Source organism: Rhinopithecus bieti, unplaced genomic scaffold, assembly GCF_001698545.2.
Source record: "Rhinopithecus bieti isolate Rb0 unplaced genomic scaffold, ASM169854v2 scaffold_759, whole genome shotgun sequence".
Taxonomy (NCBI): domain Eukaryota; kingdom Metazoa; phylum Chordata; class Mammalia; order Primates; family Cercopithecidae; genus Rhinopithecus; species Rhinopithecus bieti.
In genome coordinates this window covers 658,879-672,206 of record NW_016803631.1, presented here as the reverse complement: position 1 = coordinate 672,206, position 13,328 = coordinate 658,879, and the positions used below count along the sequence as shown (strand labels likewise).

Sequence of the window (13,328 nt, the reverse complement as noted above, 5' to 3'; positions counted from 1 at the left end):
CTTGGTTGCCTGTACTTTTCAGGTCTTATACAAAAAAGCCTTGACCAGATCCATGTCTTGAAGCATTTCCACAAGTTTTGTTCTACTAGTTTCATAGTTGCAGATCTTAGAATTAAGTCCTTAATCCATTTTGATTTGATTTTTGTATGATGAGAGATAGGAGTCTAGTTTTATTTTTCTGCATACAGATATCCAGTTTTCCCAGCACTATTTATTGGAGAGATTGTCCTTTCTCCAGCGTATGTTCTTGGTGCCTTTGTCAAGGATAAGTTGCCCCTAAATGCCTGGCTTTATACCTGGGTTTTTAATTGTTTCATTGGTGATCTGTGTGTTTGTTTTTATGCCAGTATCATGCTGATTAATCAGGTAGTGTGATGCTTCCAGCTTTGTTTTGTGTGTGTGTGTGTTTTTTTTAGATGGAGTCTCACTCTGTCACCCAGGCTGGAGTGCAGTGGTACAATCTTGGCTTATTGTAACCTCCACCTTCCAGGTTCAAGCAATTCTCTGCCTCAGCATCCCAAGTATCTGGGATTACAGGCGCCCACCACCCCGCCAAGCTAATTTTTGTATTTTTAGTAGAGACAGGGTTTCACCATGTTGGCCAGGCTGGTCTTGAACTCCTGATTGCAGGTGATCCACCTGCCTCGGCTTCCCAAAGTGCTGGGATTACAAGCGTGAGCCACCACACTCGGCTCAGCTTTCCTCTTTTTAATCAAGATTGAGTTAGCTATTTAGGAGTTTTTGTGGTTACCTACACATTAAGTTTTTTTTCCATTTTTGTGAAGAATATCATTGGTATTTTGATAGGGATTGCATTTAACCTGTAGATTGTTTTGTGTAGTACTGTCATTTTAATGTTATTAATTCTTCTAATCCATGAGCATGAAATATCTTCCCTTTTTTTACTGTCCTTTTCAATTTCTTTCACAGTGTTTTATAAATCTTTCACTTCTTTGGTTAAATTGATTCCTAAGTATTTTAAATTCTTTGTAGCTATTGTAAATGGGATTGCTATCTATCTATCTATCTATCTATCTATCTATCTATCTATCTATCTATCTATTTATTTTATTTTATTTTATTTTTTTTTGAGACGGAGTCTCACTCTGTCGCCAGGGCTGGAGTGCAATGGCCGGATCTCAGCTCACTGCAAGCTCCGCCTCCCGGGTTCACGCCATTCTCCTGCCTCAGCCTCCCGAGTAGCTGGGACTACAGGCGCCCGCCACCTCGCCCGGCTAGTTTTTTGTATTTTTTAGTAGAGACGGGGTTTCACAGTGTTAGCCAGGATGGTCTCGATCTCCTGACCTCGTGATCCGCCCGTCTCGGCCTCCCAAAGTGCTGGGATTACAGGCTTGAGCCACCGCGCCCTGCCTATTTATTTATTTTTGAAACACAGTCTCGCTTTGTCACCCAGGCTGAAGTGCAGTGGCGCGATCTCAGCTATTGCAACCTCCGCCTCCCAGGTTCAAGTGATTCACATGCCTCAGCCGCCCGAGTAGCTGGGATTACAGGTGTGCACCACCACGCCTGGCTAATTTTTGTATTTTTAGTAGAGAAGGGATTTCGCCATGTTGGCCAGACTGGTCTCAAACTCCTGCCTCAAGTGATCCGCCCACCTTGGCCTCCCAAAGTGCAAAGATTACAGGCATGAGCCACCATGGCTGACCGGGATTGTTTTCTTGATTTCTTTTCCAGATTGTTTGCTGTTGGCATATATAAATGCAACTGGTGTTTGCCTGTTGATTTTGTATCCTGCAACTTTACTGAATTCGTTTATCAGTTCTAACAGTTTTTTGGTGGATTCTTTAGGTTTTTCTAAGTATAAGGTCAGATCATCAGCAAAAAGGCTAATTTGACCTCTTCTTTCCAATCTGGATGTGCTTTATTATTTTTTTTTCTTTTGCCTAATTGCTCTAGCTAGGGTGTCTAGTAATATATTGAATAACAGTGGTGAAAGTCGGCATCCTTGTCTTATTCTAGATCTTAGAGGAAAGGCCTTCAATCTTTCCCTGTTCAGTACAATGTTATCTGTGGCCTCCATATACTTTAAATAATCTCTAGATTACTTATAATACATAATACAATGCAAATACTATATAAATAGTTGTTCTACTGTATTTTTAAAATTCATGTTTTTTTCCTGAATATTTTCAATCTACAGTTAGTTAAATCCGTGAATGCAGAAACCACCAATACGAAGGGCCAACTATAAATATAAAACCTGAACATCTGACAAAAGAATTAGGGCAGTGGCTTAGAGAACAATCTATGGTGACAGCCTATCTACTACAATCTCATTCTGGGGCCCAAGAAGCAATACTCCTAGTTAGCTGGGGCTCATTCAGAGTGAGACTAAGCTCATGAGATTGTAAGCTTCATGAAGGAATATGTGTATCCTTAGTACCTAGCATACAGCCAGGCTCATGGAAGAAAAATAACAGTTATTAGTTTAATGACTGAATAAGGCTAGGAATGAGGTGCCTTTCTTACAGATGAGTTCTAAAGGAAGAACTGTTTCTCACTCAGAATGACAGTGACCTATGCAGTGTTTCTCACACTTCAAGTGGAATTACATATCTCAATAAAGGTGTTAACACAACTTTATCACTTAGAACCCAGTATATAAATATATGTAGTTAAAACTAAAGTTTGTCAAAGACAGACATATTCTTTATTACATATTACATACATGTTTTACTTCATTTCTTTTCTGTAAAAACACCAACTGCACTATTTGTAATAGCCCCAAACTGGAGAAGCCCAAATGTCCTTCAACAGAATAGAGATTGTGGTATATGCCTACAATGCAATACTACACAGCATGGGAGTGGAAAAATGACACTATATGCAACGACATGGATGAATCTCACAAAATAAATGAAGCAATACAAAAGAGAAGGTATGATGCCATTTATATGTAGTTCTAAGTGGGTAGGAGTGAACAGAAGACACAAGGGACTTCTGGAGTTCTGGTATGTTCTAATTCTAGATCTGGGTGCTGATTATATAGGCATCTTCACTTTGTGAAAATATATCATGCTGTACTTATGATTTGTTTACTTTTCTGTATGTTTTACTTCAATAAAACATTAAAACTTTTTTAGTTGTTACCCACCAAAATGATTTCATCATTAATTAATGGTCCTGAATTTCAGTTTAAATCCCAGCACTTTGGGAGGCTGAGACGGGCGGATCACGAGGTCAGGAGATTGAGACCATCCTGGCTAACATGGTGAAACCCCGTCTCTACTAAAATACAAAACAACTAGCCGGGCGAGGTGGCGGGCGCCTGTAGTCCCAGCTACTCGGGAGGCTGAGGCAGGAGAATGGTGTAAACCTGGGAGGCGGAGCTTGCAGTGAGTTGAGATCCGGCCACTGCACTCCAGTCCGGGCGACAGAGTGAGACTCCGCCTCAAAAAATAAAATAAAAAAATAAAAAAAAATAAAACACTGTCCTAGACAGACAAATGCCCAATGTGATTCAGAGTCTAATGTTTGGAGAGTAAATGTAACAGAGATGAGATGGGAGTTAGTTTACGAAAAAAAAGAGACAGGCTAGAGCTGTAAAGGGTGGAACTTCTGGAAATAGCTGATTTGCTGGAAGGGGAACTGCATGGGAGCTGCTCTGGAGTCCCTTTGAAAACTCCCAGACAAATCTACCAATAAAGGGTCTGCAGTTTAACTAATTCATTTGGGCCTGCAAACTTTAAAAACTGCCAAATGTCTCCTCCAAGTTAATAGTGTAGTCTCTGATACTTCAGTGTCAATTAGTTGAATTTAACTACATTTAATAAGTACCTTCTATATATGCAGTCACTGTGCTTTTCCACATACATGATCAGACTGACTTCCTCCTAACACTTCAGGCAAGTTACTTACTACTCCAGGGCCTTTTTCCTCATCTGTGAAAATAGCCTAGTGATCTTTGTAATTTTTGGATCACAGATCCCTTGGTCAACTGATGAGTTCTTGTGATGAAAAGCTTATACACACACACTATTGTGCATACAATTTTTGGGCATTCTTGGCTCTCCTCAAAGCTAATCTCTGGACTTCTGATTCTGATTGATCTCTAAATATCTTGTAGCTGTATCATAGACTACTTACCTGAGTTCCTCTCAACAGGGCAGAACTAGGGCAGGTGCCACTAAAGAATATTTTGAATAGCCAGGGAGCAACAGGAGGACAGTTCTTAAGAGGGTGGGGTAAGGAGTAGCCTCAGCATTAATACAAGTGATACAGGTCAGGGGGAAGGCTTCCCAAAGTAGTTGGTTTCTTTACTCTTACTCTCTGAATTTATCCAATCATTCCCAAGGACTCACCAAGGGCAAAGAACAAGAAATGGCTCTGTGTCCAGTGCTTTGGAATAAGCACCCAGGTTCTGAGAAAGGTGAAACTTGTGTTACACCTAAGATATGCTACAGCTGGGACTCTATGCTGAATCAGCTTCTATTTGCCTTCTTGTTCCAGTCATGGAAAAAAGAAACTGAATTCCAGTCTAACAGGAAACACTTACCTTGCTGTTCAGTTGCTGAATTCTTAATTCCTTTTGGTGAATTTCCTTTAAGCTGTCATTGAGCTGGGTCCTGAGAAGTTCTGTCTCATAAATCAGATTTTGTGACCCGTCTGGGGAAGCTGATGTCTCTGGGGATGCCTGCCAGGACACAAACAGTGATGAAATTCTCTCCTAAGATTGCTTATGCTTAATTCCTTCCCTCTAGAAATCCTGTCCGCCCCATAGGAAGTCATAAGGTGGCTTATGGGCACTTAAAAGTGGCAGATACTTAATTTGTAGGAAGTTGATGCTTTCTGGGTTAGTGCCTTGAAAAAAAAAAAAAACTTTCTGTTCAATCATTATCATTTGTTCAAAAATTTATCTCTGAGTAACAATAAGCATTGAAATTACTCACCTGTCTTTGGTATTGCACTTTGAGGGGCTGAGCCTGGGAGGAAGAAGACCTCAATTCCCTTATAAGATTCTGCAGATGACTGAGCTGCTGATCTTTATCTGAAATAGCCATAAGGTACTGTTCCTTCATTCTCCTCTCATGTATTTCCCAGGAACTCTTCTCCATCCTAGAAAAAACATGACATAATCACAGGTAAAAATACATGTGTAGCTGGGCATGGTAGCTCGCACCTGTAACCTCAGCACTTTGCTTATCTTCAAAGTTACTCAAATCTGGAAGGTAAAGAAAGAAAGGCTAAGAAAAAGGTAGAAAGAGAAAATGTGGGGAAAAAACAGAAATCTTTTTTTCTCTATCTCCTTTTCTCTTCCCTAAGGGTCAATTATATAAGGAAATAAGGAAAATAAATATCCTTTTAGATTGCCATTAGAGGAAATTTAAAGAAGAAAGGCTGCAGGAAATAAGCCTTTAGAGGCCTTTAGAGCTTTGCAGCTCTTCTTAGGTTTACACTAGTAGCTGAACACTTTAATATTTCTGTAGTTCTAGGTGATGTGGCGATAAGATGAGAGGCATTAAGCGATGCTCTGACACGGTACCAATCACCTTTGGAGGACCCTGAATTCAATGCTTAGCATTAAAGTGCATCTGAAGGACACAGCAAGCACCTAAACTTTTGATGATAAATTAAGATTCTAACAGAATACAGCTGGGATGCTAATCCCTGAAGAAAAATGGAGGTCAAAATGGAGCAATTTATCTTTTCTCTTGAGATTCAATTTCGAAAAGAAGAAACAAATTTACATTTCTAGAGAGCAAAACTCAGTTGCTTTGCCTCTTTTTTTTTTTACTTGCTCTGCAATCATCATCATTTGTTTAAAGAAAAAAAAATTTCTCTTGTATTATCTGGGGAAGCTGCCAACTCCATGCAATGAGCTTGATAAATTTCACTTATAAGCAAGTCCATAAAGATGTTAAATATGAAAATCTTTTAGATGTAATTTTACTCCATAATGTTTAAATCATTAAATTCTAAAAAGCATTTTGCTGTATCAATGTTGCTTAAGCTTTAAAATGTTGGGTGTCTGAACATTAAGAACTCTCTTAGAGATGTTATGATATTTATACTATATTGTCAGTTGTCATTCTAGTGGCCCCTTGTAAGCTGGATAGGAATTGAGACTCCAACTCATATTTTCTGTATTCATTTGCCTCTTGTCCTCTAACATTGGTGAGACAAAGCAGGTGCTGTGTGATCAGCAGCAATGTCCAACATGGTAATTCTCCTTTTAATATCAAATCTTGAAAGCTTTTGAATTTTCTTTTTTTTTTTTTGAAACAGGGTCTCACTCTGTCACCCAGACTAGAGTGCAGTGGCATGATGTTGGCTCACTGAAACCTCCACCTCCCGGGTTCAAGCAATTCTCCTGCCTCAGTCTCCCAAGCAGCTGGGATTATAGGTGCATGCCACCATGCCCAGATAATTTTTGTATTTTTAGTAGAGACAGCCAGGCTGGTCTTGAACTCCTGACCTCAGATGATCCACCCGCCTTGGCCTCCCAAAGTGATGGGATTACAGGTGTGAGCGACCGCGCCCAGCCAAGTTTGAATTTATTAAGGCAGCATGAACCATCTTAAGTTAAACAGTAACAACCTCCCCAAAATGAGGCTGCAACAACTAGACCTGTTTTTATACACTAAGTGTTTATTCTTGGGATTAAATTTGTTAGAAAAATTGAATTTAAAAAAATCAGAATTATAGATCCTATCTTAATTTCTTCTGCCATGATAGCATTGTTATTGTTCTGTTCCTTAAAAAGAAGAGCTAGGATTATTTCAAGACAAAATAAAATAGACATATTTCTCCTTATTCCTCCAACTAAGGCTGAGCATCCCTAATCAGAAAATCAGAAGTACTCCAAAATCCAAAACTTTTTGGGCACTGCAATGACACTCAAAGGAAATGCTCATTTAGATAATGCATATATTCCAAAATCCAAAAAAATCCACAATCCAAAACATTTCCAATCCCAAGCATTTCAGATAAGGAATACTCAACCTGCATAGATAAAACCCTTTGGCCTTATAAATAAAAACAAACATAAGAAAATTTAGAAAGATGAAGGTGGCAAACCAGCTAGGGATCCCCAGACTTGAGGAGTGACATGGTGGTAAGTTCCTTGGTTTACCATTTGTATTCTGCATATCCCAAACTGGATACTGGAGAATTCCATGACCCAGAAACACCAGTGAGTACTAGGTTTACTTTGTCTTGCCAAAGGACCAGGAAGGGACAGTCTAGTTAGACAGAGACATTCATGATAATAACCACCATACTCCAGGCAAACAACATGGAAAAACCACAGTATCTCACCACTCCCATTAACAAAGACCTGGTAGATAAGCTAGTTACATTCTTGGCTGGTGATAATAAGGTACACCTCACCCTCCCTACTGAAGTAGTGTCAGAAAAGGCCAAGTATGGAGCTTGGGCTCTCATGACCACCTAGTGCTAAGAAGGTTCCTCTCTCCGACTGCCCCTCCTCCCCCGACTCCCACTGTGGTATCACTGGAGGCAACATGTGGGGCCTGGACATCCACCTCCACCATAACAAGGTTGATAAGGCACTCTTCCTTGTCCCTGCAGAGGTGGTATCAGAAGAGACCAAGTGGGGAATCTGGACTTTGGGTACCACCCAGTGGTAACAAGATGCCCCTCTTCAACCATTCCCCATGGTGTCAGTGGAGGCTAAGCGGACAGTCTGGACTTTCACCACCACCTGGCAATAATGAGGTGCCCCTCTCCATTCCTTCCAGCACAGTATCAATGGAGGCCATGTGGGCATCATGGACTTCCACTTCCCCTGGCAGTATCAGGGCATCCCTTCCTTCTAGGGGTATCAACGAAAGTTGAATGGGGTGCCTGGAGTTCACCATCCACCTAGTGTCTTCCTTCCTCTGCTGGTGTGGTGTCAGTGAAGCCTGCTAACACAGAAGATTCAAATAAGACTGAAAGTCTTATAATCTCCAAAATGTTCAGAATATAACTAAAAATCACTCATCATACCAAGAACCAGGAAAACCACAACTTGATTAAGAAAAGGAAATCAACAGATTATAACATTGAGGTGACACAGATATTAGAATTATATGACAAGAATTTTACAGCAGCCATCATAGAAATGCTTCAACAAGTAATTACTAACATACTGGAAAAGTATAAAAGCTTCAGCAAAGAAAGAGAAGATGTAAAGAAGAACTGAATGGAAATTTTAGAACTGAAAAATACAATATCCAAACTAAAAAGCTAACTCACTGGGTGCCACAGCAGAATGAAGGTAGGAAGCAGAGAACTTGAAAATCAAATAGAAATACCAAATCTGAATGATAAAGAGAAAATAATCAATAAACTGGATTTCATCAAAATTAAAAAGACCCTGTTGAGGGAGATAAAAGATAACCTGCAAATTGGGAAAAAATATTTGCAAACCACAAATCAAACACAGAACACATACCTATAATATATAAAGAATGCTTAAAACTTAACAGTAAAAAGTTAACCCAATTAGAAAATGGACAAAAGACACGAACAGATATTTCATCAAAGAGGATATATGGATGTCAAATACGCAGATTAAAAAGACGTTTGGCCATTATGCAAAGTGGTTTTGCAGTTTCTTTTTTTTTTTTTGAGACGGAGTCTTGCTCTGTTGCCCAGGCTGGAGTGCAGTGGCCGGATCTCAGCTCACTGTAAGCTCCGCCTCCCGGGTTTACGCCATTCTCCTGCCTCAGCCTCCGGAGTAGCTGGGACTACAGGCGCCCGCCACCTCGCCCGGCTAGTTTTTTGTATTTTTTTAGTAGAGACGGGGTTTCACCGTGTTAGCCAGGATGGTCTCGATCTCCTGACCTCGTGATCCACCCGTCTCGGCCTCCCAAAGTGCTGGGATTACAGGCTTGAGCCACCGCGCCCGGCTGCAGTTTCTTAAAAAACAAAACATTCACTTACTATATGAGCTAGCATTTGCACTCCTGGGCAATTATCCCAAAGAAATGAAAACTTATGTCCACACAAAAACCTATATACAAATGTTCATAGTAGCACTATTAGAGTAGCTAAAAATTAAAAACACTATGCATGTCCTTCAACAGGTGAATGAATACAGTGGTATATTCATAATATGAAACATTATTTATAATGAAAAGAATGAACTACGATACAAACAACAATACTGATGGATCTCAAGGGCATTATGGCACATGAAAAAAGCCAATTTCATACGGTTATACACTGCAAGATTCCAGTTAGAAAACATTCTAAGCCGGGCACAGTGGCTCACGCCTGTAATCCCAGCACTTTGGGTGGCCGAGGCAGGCGGATCATGAGGTCAGGAGATCGAGACCATCCTGGCTAACACGGTGAAACCCCGTCTCTACTAAATATACAAAAAAATTAGCTGGGCATGGTCGCGGGCGCCTGTAGTCCTAGCTACTTGGGAGGCTGAGGCAGGAGAATGGCGTGAACCCAGGAGGAGGAGCTTGCAGTGAGCCAAGATCGCGCCACTGGACTCCAGCCTGGGCCACAGAGCGAGCAAAAAAAAAAATTCTCAAAATGACAAAACTGAAAACAGATTAGTGGTTGCTAGGGGTTGAGGATGCAAGGAGGGTAGGGAAGGGAGGAACGTAACTATAGACTAGTAGCACAAAGGACGTATTTGTGGTGATGGAGTAGTTCTGTATTTTGGTTTTGGTGGTGCTTACATAAATACACATCACAAAATTGTATAGAACCACACACACAGATACTCAAATGCATGTAAACATGGTGGAATCTGAATGTGGTCTGTGAATTGTACCAATGGCAGTTTCCTGGTTTTGATACTGTGCTACAGTTACGTAAGATGTTACCACTGGAAGAAACTGGGTGAAGGGCACATAGAAGCTCTCTGCACTATCTTCCCAAATCTACAATTATTTCAAAATAAAAAGTTAAAATGAAAAGAGTTGAAAAGGAAGGATTATTGTACCTGAGCTGATGCAGCTCATGCTGCCAGGAGAGGTTTTCCTGCCTGAGTTCTTCTTGCATAATCTGAAATGTTTTTGTCTTATCTTGATACTCCTGAAGTTGAGCCTTCAGTGGACGTAACTCTGTGATCTCTTGATTAATCTGTAAGTATTGCTGCTGCAGATTCTTCAATTCCTTCAGCTTTAACCAAAGGGAAAGTAAAAGGATTATTTGTCACATCTCATTCATCTAACTATAAGTAATTGGTAGCTCCCTACTAAGTAGTCAGACACTACAACATGAAACTAGCACCTAACAGTCCACTGACGACATATCACTGCAGCATAAGTCTCTAAAGTGGTGAAATACATGCAGCTAGGCTGATGGAAATCACCCATGGAGCTGCCATCAAGGCTGCAGGGTCTGACTATTCCTGCAACTTCTACTCCTTTTCCCGGCTCCTAAGGTCCTAAGTTCACTTTAGGGCTACAATTCTGACGTGGGGTAGACTTAAGAGACCTACAGCTTCACTGTGGGTGGTCACATCCTAAAACAAGAACTAGTCATGTGTCCTTGTTAGGGTTCTTAACTTTCCTACAGGCCTATCAATCTTAATTGTAGCTTAGTGGATACCGATTATAAAGAAGGCACTGCTGCTCAGTGGTTAAGGACACAGGCTCTGGAGTTAGATATTGTACTGCTTCTTAGACGTGTGACCCAATGCATGTTCTTCATACCCTTTAAGTCTTAATTTTCCTCATCTATTAAATGAAGGTAATTATAGTACCTTTTTCATAAGAATATGAGAAGTAAATGAGCAAATTAATGCACTTCACACATAAAGTTAGTGATGATGACAGACTTGCCTTTAATTAGCAACACTGCCTACCTACATTTCAGATATATTTTCAAGCTCTTCATCTCCAATACTCATTAAAAGCTTAGTAATACTTGGGAGAAATAATATCAGGACATCTGGGCAAAGATAGGGGTCTTGTTTACACACCTCTTTCACCCACTTAGAAACATTGCTAAAGCTAAAATAATAGCATTTTTTAAAGCACAAAACACAACAACAGGAAAAACAATAGAGGAATCAGCAACAATAAAATTAATTTTGGAAGCTGAAAAGCAGATGAGTAAGTGGTAACTGACTTAACAGATCTGAGAAAGCAGAATCTAAAGCTGACAGTAAGAAAATCCAAGAATCAGTAGAACGTACTCTGCAGAATCTTCAAAAGGCTCAGGAATTAACAGCATCATGTACCTCTGGAAAATACGGTGATGGGGGTGCGAGAGAGGTGATAGCTGAGATAAGGAGGTCTAGATGAAAGCTGCTTAAGAAGCAATTTTTTTTTTTTTGGAGAGATGCAGTCTCAGTCTGTTGCCCAGGCTGGTCTCAAACTCAAGGGCTCAAGTGATCCTTCCACCTTGGCCTCCCAAAGTGCTGGGATTACAGGCATGAGCCACTGCACCTGGCCAGAAAACAACTTCATCCATAGATCCCTTCCTCAGCTCCACACTTTTTGTTACTCCAACAGACAACTAATTTTATTCTCTGGAGAGGTAAAAGCAGTGTCTGTGGACTATGGCACATGAGGCACAGTTGCAAGTAAGGGTACTGTTCCAAATAGAGTGAATGCATGCTTCCTGAGTGCTTGAAGCCTTTCCTCTACTGAACTTGAAGACTGCTGGTAAAAGACCTTTTCCCCCCACAATGGAAATGAGAAGTCTTCTCTTTAAAATCTGACCAGCCCAAGAGAAACTAAAGATACTGAGATAAGGGCTACCAATAAGCTCAATATCATGCAATGAAACTGCATTGGTAGGTCCTACCCACAAGCTTTTAGACCCTCCCCTTAAACATGAAGAGTACATCGAGGATTAACCTTCACCTGAAGAATGGCTAACATTAAGGAAGGGAAGAAAACCAACCGGAGAAGGTAATTTAGAAGAGATTACCAGGGGAGAAAATGTAATGTACTCAAAGATTTAAGAGATAATATTGTAAATAAGAAACATTATAGCATAAATTAAAATTATAAAGAAAACTCATTATAAGAAAATGTCAAAAAACAAAACTATGACCACTAGCCTTAGAAAAAGAAGTTAAGGGATCCTGAGCAAGATGGCCGAATAGGAACAGCCCCAGCCTCCAGCTCCCAGTGCGAGCGACACAGAAGACAGGTGATTTCTGCATTTTCAACTGAGGTACTGGGTTCATCTCACTGGGGAGTGCCCGACAATCGGTGCTGGTCAGCTGGTGCAGCCCAACCAGTGAGAGCTGAAGCGGGGTGAGGTATCGCCTCACCTGGGAAATGCAAGGGGGAAGAGAATCCCTTCTCCTAGCCAAGGGAAACGGACACACACAACACCTGGAAAACTGGGTAACTCCCACCCTAATACTGCACTTTACCAAGGGTCTTAGCAAACGGCACACCAGAAGATTATATCCCACACCTGGCCCGGAGGGTCCCACACCCTCAGAGTCTCCCTCATTGCTAGCACAGCAGTCTGAGATCTAACCGCAAGGCAGCAGTCAGGCTGGGGGAGGGGCACCCTCCATTGCTGAGGCTTAAGTAGGTAAACAAAGCCACCTGGAAGCCTGAACTGGGTGGAGCCCACCATAGCTCAAGGAGGCCTGCCTGCCTCTGTAGACTCCACCTCTGGGGACAGGGCATAGCTAAACATAAAGCAGCAGAAACTTCTGCAGATGTAAATGACTCTGTCTGACAGTTTTGAAGAGAGCAGCGGGTCTCCCAGCATGGAAGTTAAGATCTGAGAACGGACAGACTGCTTGCTCAAGTGGGTCCTTGACCCTTGAGTAACCTAACTGGGAGACAGATCCCACTAGGTGCAGACTGACACTGCACACCTCTGAAACGAAGTTTCCAGAGCAAGAATCAGACAGCAAAACTCGCCGTTCAACAATATTCTATCTTCTGAGCCTACGCTGCTGATACCCAGGCAAACAGGGTCTGGAGTGGACCTCAAGCAAACTCCAACAGATCTGCAGCTGAGGGTCCTGACTGTTAGAAGGAAAACCAACAAACAGAAAGGACACCCACACCAAAACCCCATCAGTACGTCACCATCATAAAAGACCAAAGGCAGATAAAACCACAAAGATGGGGAAAAAGCAGGGCAGAAAAGCTGGAAATTCAAAAAATCAGAGCACATCTCCCCCTCCAAAGGAACGCAGCTCATCGCCAGCAATGGATCAAAGCTGGACGGAGAATGACTTTGACAAGTTGAGAGAAGGCTTTGGTCGATCAAACTTCTCAGAGCTAAAGGAGGAACTACGTACCCAGTGCAAAGAAACTAAAAATCTTGAAAAAAGAATGGAAGAATGGATCACTAGAATAATCAATGCAGAGAAGGCCATAAACGAACTGACAGAGATAAAAACCATGACACGAGAA

At 41.2% G+C, this 13,328-nt stretch overlaps 1 protein-coding gene across 8 annotated transcripts in view; it reads right to left on the bottom strand.

Moving 5' to 3' along the window:
- The window catches only part of GOLGB1 (golgin B1), an 89,624-nt gene that overhangs the window by 9,757 nt on the left and 66,539 nt on the right, over positions 1-13,328 (bottom strand). For all 8 annotated transcript variants that reach the window (XM_017891121.1, XM_017891087.1, XM_017891094.1 and 5 more), the window contains 3 exons: positions 9,929-10,107; positions 4,911-5,076; positions 4,517-4,654 (listed from right to left, as the gene is read on the bottom strand). In XM_017891121.1, coding sequence (XP_017746610.1) covers positions 4,517-4,654; positions 4,911-5,076; positions 9,929-10,107 — 483 coding nt within the window. The remainder of the gene's footprint in view (positions 1-4,516; positions 4,655-4,910; positions 5,077-9,928; positions 10,108-13,328) is intronic.